General features: G+C 38.4%; 1 protein-coding gene across 1 annotated transcript; it reads right to left on the bottom strand.

The window, feature by feature from the left end:
- Window positions 1-241: 241 nt before the first annotated feature.
- On the bottom strand, window positions 242-12,954 carry LOC123769967 (uncharacterized). Its single transcript, XM_045761489.2, has 6 exons — window positions 12,804-12,954; window positions 9,678-9,887; window positions 8,682-8,874; window positions 5,685-6,544; window positions 4,425-4,608; window positions 242-2,576 (listed from the first exon to the last, which is right to left on the bottom strand). Exons 2-6 carry the CDS (start codon window positions 9,843-9,845, stop codon window positions 2,401-2,403), a joined length of 1,581 nt encoding a protein of 526 aa, XP_045617445.1. The 5' UTR covers window positions 9,846-9,887; window positions 12,804-12,954; the 3' UTR covers window positions 242-2,400.
- Between the last annotated feature and the right edge of the window lie 893 nt (window positions 12,955-13,847).

Below are 13,847 nucleotides of genomic sequence, written 5' to 3'. Positions count from 1 at the left end.
CCATCAAGTGTGCGGAATAATCAGAGGTGTCCTTCAATAAAATCCACCGAATTCAACTCTAACATTGCTTTTCCTACGTCTTTCTGCTTTTGTATTGGCATATAAAATCACATCACATGCTCTCTTGTAAAAATACTCTTTTTTGGAAAACACTGCACAAAGGTTTGACTTCCCCCCCCTCCCTCATATATCAATGCCATCAGCCAGCTTCAACCCCAGGGACAGTAAATTATGAAGCCCGTAAACATATGTATTTTTTATTGTGTATATATACATGTGGGAAATGATTTATCAGGTAATGTCTTGTAAACTTTAAAATACTGTACCCATAGTCATGATGCACAAGAACGTTAAATAAAAAAAAAGTTAACACATCTTTCCATAAAAGTCATGCTGAGTGGAGAGTATTTATAGATAATGAGTAAACAATTAAACAAAATAATTAGATTTGTGATACATATATATAATTATATATACTCTTGTATAAATCACATCATTCACACCCCAGTCTAGGGTTCAAACTAGGTCTCTCACTTTTCAAATACAGGACAAAGTACATGTTATATATATATATAGCCTGAATAGAGAAGTCAGATTAGTGGATATAATTTTCAGAACAAAACAATAATACAAAAGTTATATTCATACAGCCATTGTAAAATTAATTATGATTAATTCTTGCAATCTTTTTCTCGCTTTGAATGTCTAGAAATATTTCACAAATTTAATTTAAATAAGGAAATGCTTGCTGTATCCTGGGCCCCACCTCTGAAGACCTGGATGAGGTCTTTGAACAGTGATTGGTGTGTGTGTGTGGTTTCTGTAAACTATGTAATACAATCAATACAAAAATTATATAATTTTACAAAACTAACCATACACCCCTTTGTTTGCTTATTTTGGTATATATATACATTTATATTTACTTATTGTACTGAAGTACTAAGGCAGGAAACTTCCTAGAGAGTACTGTTGCAGGAAATAGTCTTCACAAATCAGGAGTGCGATGGTTTGTTCGGAACACACAAATGAATAATTTCTAGCCATATTTGTAATTTATACCAAAGTACAATACACAATACTGTAGTGTACTTTAAATAATGGTAATGTCTTCTCAGACATAATAACATGATAAAAACCTACATTTGTGTATGTGAAATTTATGTAAAGAAATTACACAGTCTTTCACACTCTCCTGAGTGCTTTGTTAAGGTCCAAGTGTGTGGTTAAGAAGAATTGCATCTTAATCACACACTTGGACCTTAACAAAGCACTCAGAAGAGTGTGAAGGACTTAATTTCTTTACATAAATTTTACAAATACACAAGTGTAGGTTTGTATCCATGGTGTACTTTCTTATTTGAAGAATTTTAGACATACTGTATGGTGAAATTATTATACCTTTAGTGGTTTTAAAAACATTAAGACAATCCTTGACATTCTATTGCATATTTAAATTAACTGTAGTAATATCTCCAAATTAAATATCACATCACAAAGATGATCAAAATTTAGTTTACTTGACAAGTCTTGTGTAATATGGCGACTGACAAAGATCAACAGTGTTCCACTAACGTTAAAACACAGCTGAAGATGCTATACAGAGTGAATGTTGTTTCATTTTGCCACACCTTCAAAGTGTTTGTGAAATAGCTGTAACCCCATTCAAATCTATTGATAAATTATAGAAGTGTATAGTGTATATTAGTGTAATGTTGTGGATGTGGGCACAAGCATCATCGTACAAAGTCAACACCTCAACAATCACTGGAGTTCAGTGTGTGGTCATGTCTACAACTGATAGCATATCTCAAGAATTTCATGCTTTAACAAGAATGATAAATTGCAGGTATTTACCTTAATGAACACAATCATGTACTGTACTGCACATACAGCCAGTTTTAGAAATGCACACAGGTAACGTGCATCACTTTCTTCACACATGGTAACAATTCACCATTAAAAAAAAGGCATCTATGATTATCACCAACCTTATAAATTAGAATTATGTCACTATGTATACTTAAAAAAAATGTTTTCATTGTAGCTCATTAATCTATCAATCAATTTGGTACCCTCAGATTTATTCACTAACTCCTCACAAGAGTTGCACAGCAACATAATACAAAATATTTATTAAAAATATAAAAGTAATCATCTTTTTCAGACATGATTAATATAGTACATGCATGGTGCATTTGTGTGCTTTGTATTATCTTTCCTCCAAGCTTATTTATTTATCTTGTTTCATTGACCAGCAAATACGTCAAAAGGTGAAAGATCCAATATGCACAACTGACAAATTCCCCGGGAGACTAAAACAATGTGTAACTGTGGAATACCAAAGTATACAAAATTTAAAAATACAAATGCTTAAGGTTCAATGACAGGTCCACTAATTTATGCCCTGAAGGTACGTACAACACGAACAACATACTGGCGACAAACTGGGCACTCCGACATCTGTTTGCCACATTGTGTACAGGCTACCATATGCCCACATTCCAGCAGAACGCAGTCAATAATACTATCCATGCATATTTTGCATACCAGCTCTTCAGGTAGGGTCTCTACATCTGAAAAAAATATGCAAAAAATAATTAACATGAGGCGAGTGTGTGTTAGTGCGAATGTGTGTACATTGTACATTACCATATACGTTGTTCTATATTTCTACCAACTTTGCACAATTTTAGTCCCAACAGAGGCAAGTCTGCAGCCTCATACCCAGAAGCAAAACTCAATTCTAGGTCCAAAGTAATCACAGTACACAGGCAAATCACATATGGAAGCTTGTAGGTAAGGATGAAAAGCCAGCCAGGTAAATGGAAAATAAACACTACTGCAAACAGATGTCTAAGTAAGATTATGGGTACCTAGGGACTTTAATATGCCCAGATGTTATGGAACAGACATCTGGGGCCCTGTCACAAAATCAACAGGCTGCCACCTGGACACATCAGGGTTGGGGCATTTACTCTGTGGCAACAATTATTTCCCTTGTTACCCAAAGGTACCCAATTCATTTCATGTGGTGGCTTCTTTTGTGATGCTTATTTCTAGTGGGGGTTTTCTAATTTTGGATTATTCTCTGATCCCAAAGCTCCCCTTTTGCTTCTTAGTAAGAACCAAGGCCAGGATTTCACAAGCATTACAAACAGTACATCTCCTTACAAACCTGTGCATCTTTACTCAACGTTTGGCAGCTTTGTTCACATTTACTGTATTAAGCAGTTTACGGGCATCGAAACTTCCCAATAAAATATTATTGTTATAAAGTCTCCTAATACTTCGGCGCTCTTAAACTGCTTAATAACTGTAAACAAAGCCACCAAAGATTGAGAAATGATGTACAGATTTGTAAGTACAGTACTTGCGTAACCGCTTTATGAATCCGGCCCCAGAATCTCGTCTCGTCTCGCAGTAGGCAAGGGGGAGATGCACAGTCTCAGACCCTGTGCATTTCTAAAACCTGGCTAGAGCAAAGCTTAGCTTGAGGAACTACTGAGGGGGCTGCCCCTTCCCAAAGATAATTACTGTATGCGAGTTACCAGTGGTTCAAGTGTTGACAATGACAGATGCTGCACAAAGTTATCACTCTTGTGACTTAATTGCTGTATCTTTTTCAACACTAGAGCATTTGTTACAGCTCATTACTTACATACTAAAAAACACAGCCATGTTTGATCTGTCACCCCCACCCCCAAAGTGACTACATTGGGCTACTAATACCCAATACAGAACTTAACATCTGCTACTGTATATTCAATGTGCATCACTACTGTATGTAAATTCATTAATGTCATTGGAAGCTATAAAAAAAATTTGATCAGTGAAGGTGGAGTATAATAATTTATTATGTAAAAGAGAAATTCATTCCAGTATAGCAATGGACGAGAAGTTTATTTTAGAAATACTGTATGGCCAAGATTGTAGCAGACGGCCAATTAAAACCAACTTACACAACAGAACTAATATTTACATTAAACATGTTTTGGAAATCAAGTGCTCTCGGAAATTTGGAATGGTCGAGATCAAGTAAATTCTAGAATTTTGACACCTTGATGATGGATTGTTATTCTAGACACGACATCAGCTCAACATTATTTGCATTAACTTTGCATTAGATTAAGAAAAGCAACATTAGAATATTATTGATATTCATATAACAATATGAAGTTGGTCTAACATTGATTCAACATTATACCTTTAGAATATTTGGAAGTTTACCAGATTTTATACATAATTTAATATAATACTGCATTGAGAAATAGCAGAAAATAAAGTTTTTAATGCACCACTGTATACAGTACAGTATGTACAATACATATTTGTATATTGTGTAATATACAATATCTTACTGTACCCAAGATGTACAGTAATACAAGCTGTAGAATGATTTCTTACAACATGCTGTAACTCACCTTGCTGAGAGTTTTGATAATCTCTCCAGAGTATTTCAATTTTTTTGAAAAGCTCAGACTTTTCTCTCACTCCTGAATAATTGACTCGATGCAGTGACAAAATTTCTTTGCACTGCCGAACGTTTAATCGACGAATGTCTTCTTCCGACTTGATATCCGCAAGAGGTATAATGCTGGCCACAAACTGAGAAAGTTATCAGACTTGTTATTTCAGGTACATAAATTTATGTTAATACAGAACAATGCCTTATCAAACTAAAACCTATACTATGCAAATACAGTACTGTAGGCCTCTACTTTCAAACATGCTCCAATTTTATTTGATTTCCTATTAACACTATACAGTACAGTACACTGGTTTACCCTGCTCCTCACGCTTCAAACAGCATATTATCATCACTTTTATACATCAAATAGTGGTGCCCAGATTAGTAATGGTTAAGCAAAAAATGTTTTTTTTAGATATATAATGGTATCTAATAACTTTTTTTTTTCTTCAAACATCTTTCTACATCGAGAGAATATTGAAAATATTATGGACAAACTAATATCCCTGGACTGATGATCCCTTTTTTTTATCTGTGCAGGGATCAAAGCCATGATCCCTTGCAGGTCATGAATGTAGCTACTGTGTTACTGCAGCCCTTTAGTGACCTAACCTAAATAACTCAACTACACATGAAACTAAAAGTTATGCACGCGTTGCGTTATTTGTTTTTAGCCACATTATTGACTCATTCTCCGCAAGGATGTTGATTATGAGGAAACTAGAGGGCAAGAAAAATTATTACAAGGATGACAAGTGAGAATGTTGAAGGAACCAATTTAGCATGTAGACAAGATATGTAATTACACGGGCAAGTGGGAATGTCGAGACTAGGAATTTTGATTACAAGGACAAGCAAGGATGTCAAATATAATAAGGACATATATAATAGGTGGAAGAATAGTTTTAATGCAAGAGAAAAAATTAAGGATTACAATGAAAAAGATATATAAAAACAAAAGAAAGTAGAAGAAATAATGACATCCAGATCATGTAATTAAATAATTATTGACGAAGATACAATATTGCCTTAATTAAATGCACTACTTTGCGAGAGCGAAAACATCATTCTCTAACAAAAGAGAAAAACCATTTAGCCCAATAACCCATATATGCTACCGACTCTGGATATAGAAATTATCCACTTACAGTATATTCACGTGTATATATGATGAGTATACTCACGTATACTCATCGCCTGCATATCCACTTACAGATTTGTTTGGTTCTGGTGAAGATGCAGACGAAGGCGGTGCCGAGGATGAGGCCGAAGATGTAGCACTGGCAGGTGGAAGATCGTCAAGTAGTGGAGCCGACGGGTGCGTATCTGGCAAGGAATTGGTTGCCGCTTCCAAGGGACTCTCTTGTGTAGTGCCATTCAACAGATCAATCCTCTCAAATGATTCTTCTGTTTCATGAAACTGAAAGGGTTCAAATTGAGCACCAGGAACTACATGCTCAACAGTTCTTTCAACAGTGAGAGTGTCTGGGAGCTGACCATCACAGGAGGCATTAATAAACTCAAAGCTATCCTGACTTGATGCATTAACGGGGCATGTTGAAGGTCTACTAGATGCTCCATTATGACAAGAATCTAGACTACAGCATGAAGTTGTACAGTCTTCACTTGGGCAGTGTGAACAGCGTTCTTCTACACTTTCTGAACATCCCTCTGGACTCATTGGAGAGGTTCTAAAGGCTGCGTGTGGCTGGTTTGCCCGTTTCTCTGTTGCAAAGACTCTGATACCCAAGTCAGCTTCTGGATCATAATCACTAGTATCTGTATCTGGAGACAGGGAGGGACCTGGTCTAACTCGTATGCTGTCCATTGCTCTTACCCGTATGCTATCCATATTATTGGTATTGGTAGGCGATATGCTACTAGGCCTCACACGTATACCATCATCACCAGGGACATCAGTGGGATTAAGAGGATGTTTGCGATTTGTTTGCTCTGATGCATTTGCTGTACCATTGCCAACATTCCCAGGTGGACCTTGCCTGCTAGTAACATCTACGCCTCTATGCTGAATGCTTATGTGACGGGTCACTAACTCAATCAGGTCACGCTTCTCTGAAAAAAATATATATATTGTTAAGAAATGGAATATGACTGAAGCACATAAGAACAAAGGTAACTGGAGAAGGCCTATTGGCCCATACGAGGCAGCTCGTATTTATAACCACCCAATCCCACTCGTATACATGTCCAACCCACGTTTGAAACAATTGAGGGACTTCATAGGATGACAACTATAACTACACTGGATGTGTTTAGATCATAATCAATCAGGAGTTTTATCCCAAGGTTGTTGCAGTGGTTACAGGGTAGTAATAGAGGCTGTAATGGTTTTTCCCCATTGTTGGGGAAACAGACATTTGGGTAGGTTTCCTTTCACCTGTTACCTCTATTCACCCAGCAGTAAGTAGGTACTCGGGAAGTAGGCAAATCTTGTGGATTGCATCGTGGAGTTCACCAGTATGGCTCAGGGGGGACCTCAATCAGCCTAATGTGCTTCCTGTTCCCAGGAATGGGAAGGAATTCAAAAACTTTCTTCTTAACACTTTCGCGCTCTCCGCAAAGGTCACTCAGCCAACCGAATGTGCGCGCTGCGTTTTTATCGCTTAAGCGTAAAAACAAAAATGTGTATACTCTTTTTACTCTTCTGACCTTAGTTCTCATGCTACGTATTTCATTTTGGTACCAACGTGTTCGCAATAAAATTCTCTAGAAGAACATTAGTAAAATAAGTCACGAAACATATAGGGATACCAGCACCAAATAAATAACTACGTAGATGACTCGCCGTGAGCGCCCATCAGCAACAAAATGTTTTTACTCTTGGGATTGTAATCACCTCCACACTTGCTCTACAGCGTTAATTTTGGTATCAATGGACTCGCAATGAAATTCCCAACACGGTGATATGAATATAAGCGTAGAATAATGATGCAGCCCGCCCGCAAGAGTGTGGGAAGTGGTGAAATTGTTACCCGGTATCGGTGACGGGACGACGCACGGCGCTTTGAAAGTTTATACTTATTTCACTCTCATGACATTAATTTTCTATGTACGTCATTCATTTTTATGTCAATGTGTTCACAATAGAATGTTCTATGTGCCCATAGGTAAAAAATATCAACAAAGCGTAAGTTAGAATAGCGACAAATATAAAACAACGTTGGAACATATCAGTGAGCGTCAAACACACACGAAATATTTTTACTTTTGTTATGTTTGTCAAGATTATACTTGTTGCACACAGTTATTTTTGGTTGTATATTGATCGGAATAAAATTCCCTAAACAGACATATGCATATAATACATGATATGGGGGAAGAATTACCAGTATAAACGGCTAAAGTCACCCACCTGCAACCTGTTTGGGACAAAATACCATTTGATCGAAGTTATCCACACCTTTCATGAACTTATTGTACCATGCAGCCTAGTGGTGAGAAAGAGAGCCTCATAGCGCGCAGTTTGAAACAAACCCAAAGTAAATCAGATAAAAATTGAATTTTATACAAATATTTTAAAAGTTGACATAACTTTATGTCCACTATGCGTTTACGTTAGACGAAACCGAACGCGCCGGCGCGTCCAGATAGCGCGAAAGTGTTAATTATCTGAACATCATGAATGACTTCTCCACGCTATATATTTCAAGAGCACATATAATTCTTATTGCAAACTAATAAGAACTAATAAAAATTTAAAAATAACCCCTTCCAAAAATAAGGCATGAAAAAAAGCCTTGTTTTAGGTTACTATTCTCTGATAATTTTTCTATTAGAAATTTCTTTATTAATTTTTAATGGTACAAGTTGAAAATAGTCATTTTTTATCTTACTAGAGATTAATATAAAAATAAATAAAAAAAATGTGTAGATTTTTTGCTGTATACCGACCCTTGGAATTGATAGGCATGAGAAGATGGTGTCACAGTAAAGGATTTGAATACGTGTACCATACTGTACATTTGTAAAAATGAGTTTTATATGGATTTATCATAAAGTAAATCTGTTTATTCATTACAACAATGGTTGTAGGCTCTCAAAACTGTGGGAAAACAAAAATTGACCCCGTGGGTAACCAGGGCCCTATCAAATTAAAATAAACCCCACAAGGAACAAATTGGCTCTGCTTCATCTAGTCCATTTAAGTGAGGTCCAACAGTATTTAATCTAATGAAATATCATTACCAACCTGTACATGCCGCAGTATTGATATGCTGCGAGTGCAAGAAATATATCAAGTCCTTAACCCGGAGTGCAGTTACTTCTGATATATCCAGAGGCCACTGGGTTAGCACCAGACATTTGTTGCACCTTCGTGTTCCACCCATTCCACGTTTGATACATGATCCACAGAACTGAAGTCCACAGCCACCGCAGACTCTCTGAAACACATTCTTGGGTTAATGCTATAGTAGTATGATGTTGCATGCATCGAGGTTATAAAGACCGACACCTTTTTAAGTTACAACTCTTCCTAATGATCCACGATTCAACTTAAAACATTAAAAGGTACAAACATGGTACAGTATATCCTCACACCACCGAAACGCTTTGCATATAAATGGCTTTACGTATTGTACTTTTCTTACATAACCAGTGAAGAAAACAGGTATCACATGTACGTGCATTTGCATAAATGTAATAATTATTTATTATTAGTTATTATTAGACTGAATGAAGCTTTACTTTTATTATACTATGGGTAAACATGCAGGGTATCTAGTTTGCCACTGCCTTATGATTGCCCTATTCCACACAACTATGTCTCTTCTGTTTCTTTACAACAAACCTGATATGCACAAATATTGAAGCCATGCAATGGGATTGAACCCAAGTCACTGAACATCTCAAGTGCATGCACTACCAACTGGACTATAATGAGCTTAAAAGTATCTCAACCAGAAGTACTATCAATAAGTATTTTTATGGCTAAAAAAGTAGGTGGATACATGGATTGCAAAATGATAGCAAGATTGCATTTTACGTTTTATTACATAAAAGAAGTTTTTTAGCAAAAATGTTTAAAGAATTATTTTTAAATAAGATTTAATAATCCAACCCACTGTCAGTGTCTACATATGTTTAAATTGTGTTAATACTTTTAAACAAATGCTTTAGCTATACAGTAATTTGTTCCTTAGAACAAAAATTTTGCAATAGTAGACAATTATTTTTTTTTACTTACCCGCCTCTTTAGAAGCGAAAACTTGGAACTACACTGGTCACAATCGGACATCTGTACGGTTAGTGTGGAGGCAGATATAACGTCAGGAGCCACTTTGGGCGAGCACCTCCACACTTCACTACACCACCAAGACACTGGCCCGCCACAACTTGCTCTTCCCCCCAGCATCACTTGCTCTTATAACAAATACCACATTTCCACTTGGCTGATCTGGAAACGTTACACATTAATTCTTAAATTAGCTACGAAAAGTACTACTGTAATTACGTTTTAATTGTACGAGGAGGATCGAGAAAGGCAAGGTAAAGTCACAGTCAGAAAGAACTACAATACTCTATACTGTACCGAGTTTTATTGATGTTCTTGAACTAAAAATATATAAAAAGACCTTGATATAAGCCAAATGTGTATAAATGCACTCTGGCTGGCTTCCTGTTCCCCAACAATGAATTATAAATCCTAGCCTTGGTCACCAGCACACCACGTTTCATCATGTCTCCTGGTCAACAAGATGATGTATGAAGTTTGGATCAATTGTGAACATTTTTTCACAGGCTGTATAATGACAATCCTCAAGACTTAATTTGAAAATTCAAGTGTCAAACAATTGTGGTAGTAGTTACTCCACCCTGGTTTAAGGAATTTCACCTGTATAAACTTGTGTACTATGTTTAGAATTTAACCATGAGTGTGAGAGGCAACTAGAATTTAATTAACTTTTGAAACCTACTGCGATGCTCACCTACACTAATACAGTATACCATTAATGGCTGTAGACCTGTATAAACACTGACCATTTGCATCCACATGTGTACGAATATGTACACAAATTAACGAGATAGCAAGGGTGATGTTTAAGCTGAATGTAGTGTGTGACCCCTTTATAATAATATGTTGAGCAGGTTACATGCTCAAATAACAATAGGAATCTTCTTTTGCACCACCATACTATACCAAATTTTTGGTTTCAAACAAATACCTAATTACATTCTCTTATAAAAAAATTCACAATCAGAAATAATAACTATCGATAACAAAAATTCACAAAAATCACACATCCATATTGGGGATACCAACAGTAATTCCTTTGTAAAACTACCCTAATAACAGTGCTTGGCTTTGAAATATTGAACTACAAAGTGTTGAGCTATAAATGAAATCATCCATTATCAAATGCTTATCAAGGCAAATCTTCTATAACTGATAAAATATTTCCTCGAACAGCACTGTACTGTACTGATTATCAGTCAGAACTTTTTCATTTCCTCTGAAAAATACATACAATATTGTATTATAATTTCAAGAGGATGGATTGCAAACGCACACATTTTGTTCACTGGATATTTTCAGCCATAAATACCATTTAAAAAACAATACTGTATTGACTGTAATAGTCAATATTTTATAAATTACCTAAAAGAATAAAATAAAATAAATTTAGAATAAAAGAAAATAAATTTAGGTAATAAAAGAGTAACATTTTATTAATTTTGGGTTAGGTTACGATCTAAAATCTGTATGCAAACCTATGAGTGCAAACACAGTTACCTGTATCAGCTCATTAATGCACATTTGCCACGAGGAAACAAATATAAGAATTCCAATATTTTGGAAGACTAACCGAGACCACCTACAGAAATCTTGACACGGTAATTACCCAAGTAATTACAGGATGAGAGCTATGCGCGTTGTGGTTGTCCTGTCTTCCCAGCACTCTGTCATATAACACTTAAATTACTGAAGGTTTTAGCCACCACCACCTCACCAACTTGTTCCGTCTACCACTCTGTTTGCAAAAGTGAATTTTCTTACATTTCTTCAACATCTTTGTTGTCCAATACATTGGCTCTGATTACTGCCCTCATTTTCCTATCAGAAAATTTTTCATCCAAGTTAAAAGCTTATCTGTCACCCCACTAATATGTTCCAGTTTCCAGAACAACCTCTTGTGGAACTCTGTCGAAAGCATTTTTTAGGTCCAGATAGATGCAGTCAACCCAGCCATCTCTTTCCAGTAAAATCTCTGTGGCTCGATCATAAAACCTGAATAAATTCATTACACAGGGTCTTCTAGATCCCGTGTAAATGAACACACACGGAACGTAAATGCATTTACGTTCGCATTTACATTACAAAATGTGCATGCGTTTACGTGCACACAATTACACACACTGTACGTGTGTGTGCATGCATGTCTCACAGTACAGTAGGCTTCGTTCTCAACTCGCAATTGGGGATCCTGCATTTGTTTCCTGAAGAGAACAGAAATGGTTGGGCACATTTCTTTTTACCAAATGTCTTTGTTCACCTATTAGTAAATGGGCACCCGAAAGCTGGATAAATGTTGTTGGGTTGCATCCTCGGGATGGCCAGTAGTTCTTCCAAGGAGGGGCCTTGATACAAGATTAAAATACAAACAGCCTTTCTGTCTCAGACATCATGAATTATGCATATGCTTGTTAGAACTGTTACATTTATCACAATGTAATGAGCAAAAAGTAATTAGTTCTTAATATCCCCAAATTTGAGATTAAATTTTTGTATTGCAGGGATATTTCTGAATGTGTCCCAAGCCTCAGGCTGGCTCACTAGGTGTAGAGGATCCCTGTATGGGAAGCAGGCCAGCGTGAGGTGTGGTGTATAGAATGTTCGAGTCCAATGTGATACTGTATTGGAGGAACCAACCAGCTTAGTGTTTGGTGAGGTATAGTGAGGGGCTGGGGTGCCCAATACATTGTAGGGGGGGGGGTGAGTAGTGTAAGGGGGGGAGAGTGTAGTGTATGGGGGGAAAGTGTAGTGTAAGGGGGGGGAGAAGTGTAGTGTAAAGGGGGGGAAGTGTAGTGTAAAAGGGGGGGGGGAGAAGTGTAGTGTAAAGGGGGGGGGAAGTAGTGTAGTGTAGGGAGGGGGGGTGCAGTGTGGAGGTGGGTGTAGTTTAGTGTTGTTGTTGGGTGAGGTGGGGTATGGTGGTGGGGGGTGGAGCACCCCAACACTCGTGACCACCACCACCACAGATAACAACCCAAACAAACCCCAATAAACACAGCTGGCTACGACGTAGTCGACGTTAACAAACCCCCACAAACACCGCTGGTGAGGGCACAGGACCCCAAAGGTAACCACAAGTACCTGTAGAAGGGCGCCCCGAGGTGTGAGGGTGAAGGATACAGGAGGCGTAGTGAGGCAGCAGACCACCACAAGCCTCTGGCTCCTCCTCACTGTTTGTTGACACGGTGTAATGGTGAGGCGACGGTGACGCCATCTGTCGCCCTCCCTCACTACCCCCACCCCTCCAACCCCACCACCAACCCCCTCCACCCCTCAAACCTCTCCCTTGTCGCCCTACTTAATTCCCCCACAACTCACAGCAACCCTCTTCTCCCACAAACCTCTTCCCTGTTGCCGTGCCTCAGTACCTCCAACCCCCACAGCAACCCCTTCCAACCTCTTCCCTGTCGCCCTGCCTCACCCTGCCCAATTCCCCACAACTCACAGCAACCCGCTTCCCCCACAAACCTCTCTCCTGTCGCTTTGCCTTGAAAGCTTCTCCTCAATCTAGCCCCAACAACCGGAAGTAAACATCCCCCCTCCCAATCCCACATCTCTCCCCTGTCGCCCTGTCTCGCCTCTCCCCAACCCACTTCAATAACCCACAGCAACCCCCCACACCTCACCCATGCACCCCCCCCCCCCACAACCCAATGCAGCAGTTCTCCCACAAGGAGGGCTGCTGCACACCTTTCTTATCGCTTCACAAGCTTCCCCCCCCCCAACTTCACAGCAACCCTCCCCCTCCATTTCTCACTCCTGTCACCCTATCTCACAAACCTCACCCCACCCCAACCCCCCCACACCTCTCCTCTGTCACCCTATCTCACAAGCCTCGCCCCAACCCAACCCCCCACACCTCTCCTCTGTCACTCTATCTCACAAGCCTCACCCCACCCACAACAACCTACAACAATTGGAGATCAACAGAGATGGTACCTAAATATTACGGGCTCACCATAGCCCGTGCTACATGGACATTTCGTTCTGCGTAGCTAAATCTAAAACAACAACAGAAATGGTGGGACGTCCTAGGAAATGGAACTGAATAAATTGTCTAAAAAACACAATATTATTTACTTTATCTACCTACGTCATCTGCGCTTGGGAATCTACGTCTCAAAA

The sequence above is a fragment of the Procambarus clarkii genome, chromosome 45 (genome assembly GCF_040958095.1).
Source record: "Procambarus clarkii isolate CNS0578487 chromosome 45, FALCON_Pclarkii_2.0, whole genome shotgun sequence".
In the NCBI taxonomy this organism is placed as follows: Eukaryota; Metazoa; Arthropoda; class Malacostraca; order Decapoda; family Cambaridae; genus Procambarus; species Procambarus clarkii.
The sequence above is the reverse complement of the archived record's forward strand: the minus strand, read 5'-3'. Positions and strand labels throughout refer to the sequence as shown.

Bases quoted from the DNA above. Each gene is read 5' to 3' on its own strand.
- LOC123769967 (XM_045761489.2), bottom strand. From the start codon at position 9,845: ATGCTGGGGGGAAGAGCAAGTTGTGGCGGGCCAGTGTCTTGGTGGTGT. The intron at 4,609-5,684 runs GTAAGTGGATAT...TAACTTTCTCAG, and splicing joins CACCAGAACCAAACAAATCT to TTTGTGGCCAGCATTATACC. The intron at 2,577-4,424 runs GTGAGTTACAGC...TATTTTTTTCAG, and splicing joins TTATCAAAACTCTCAGCAAG to ATGTAGAGACCCTACCTGAA.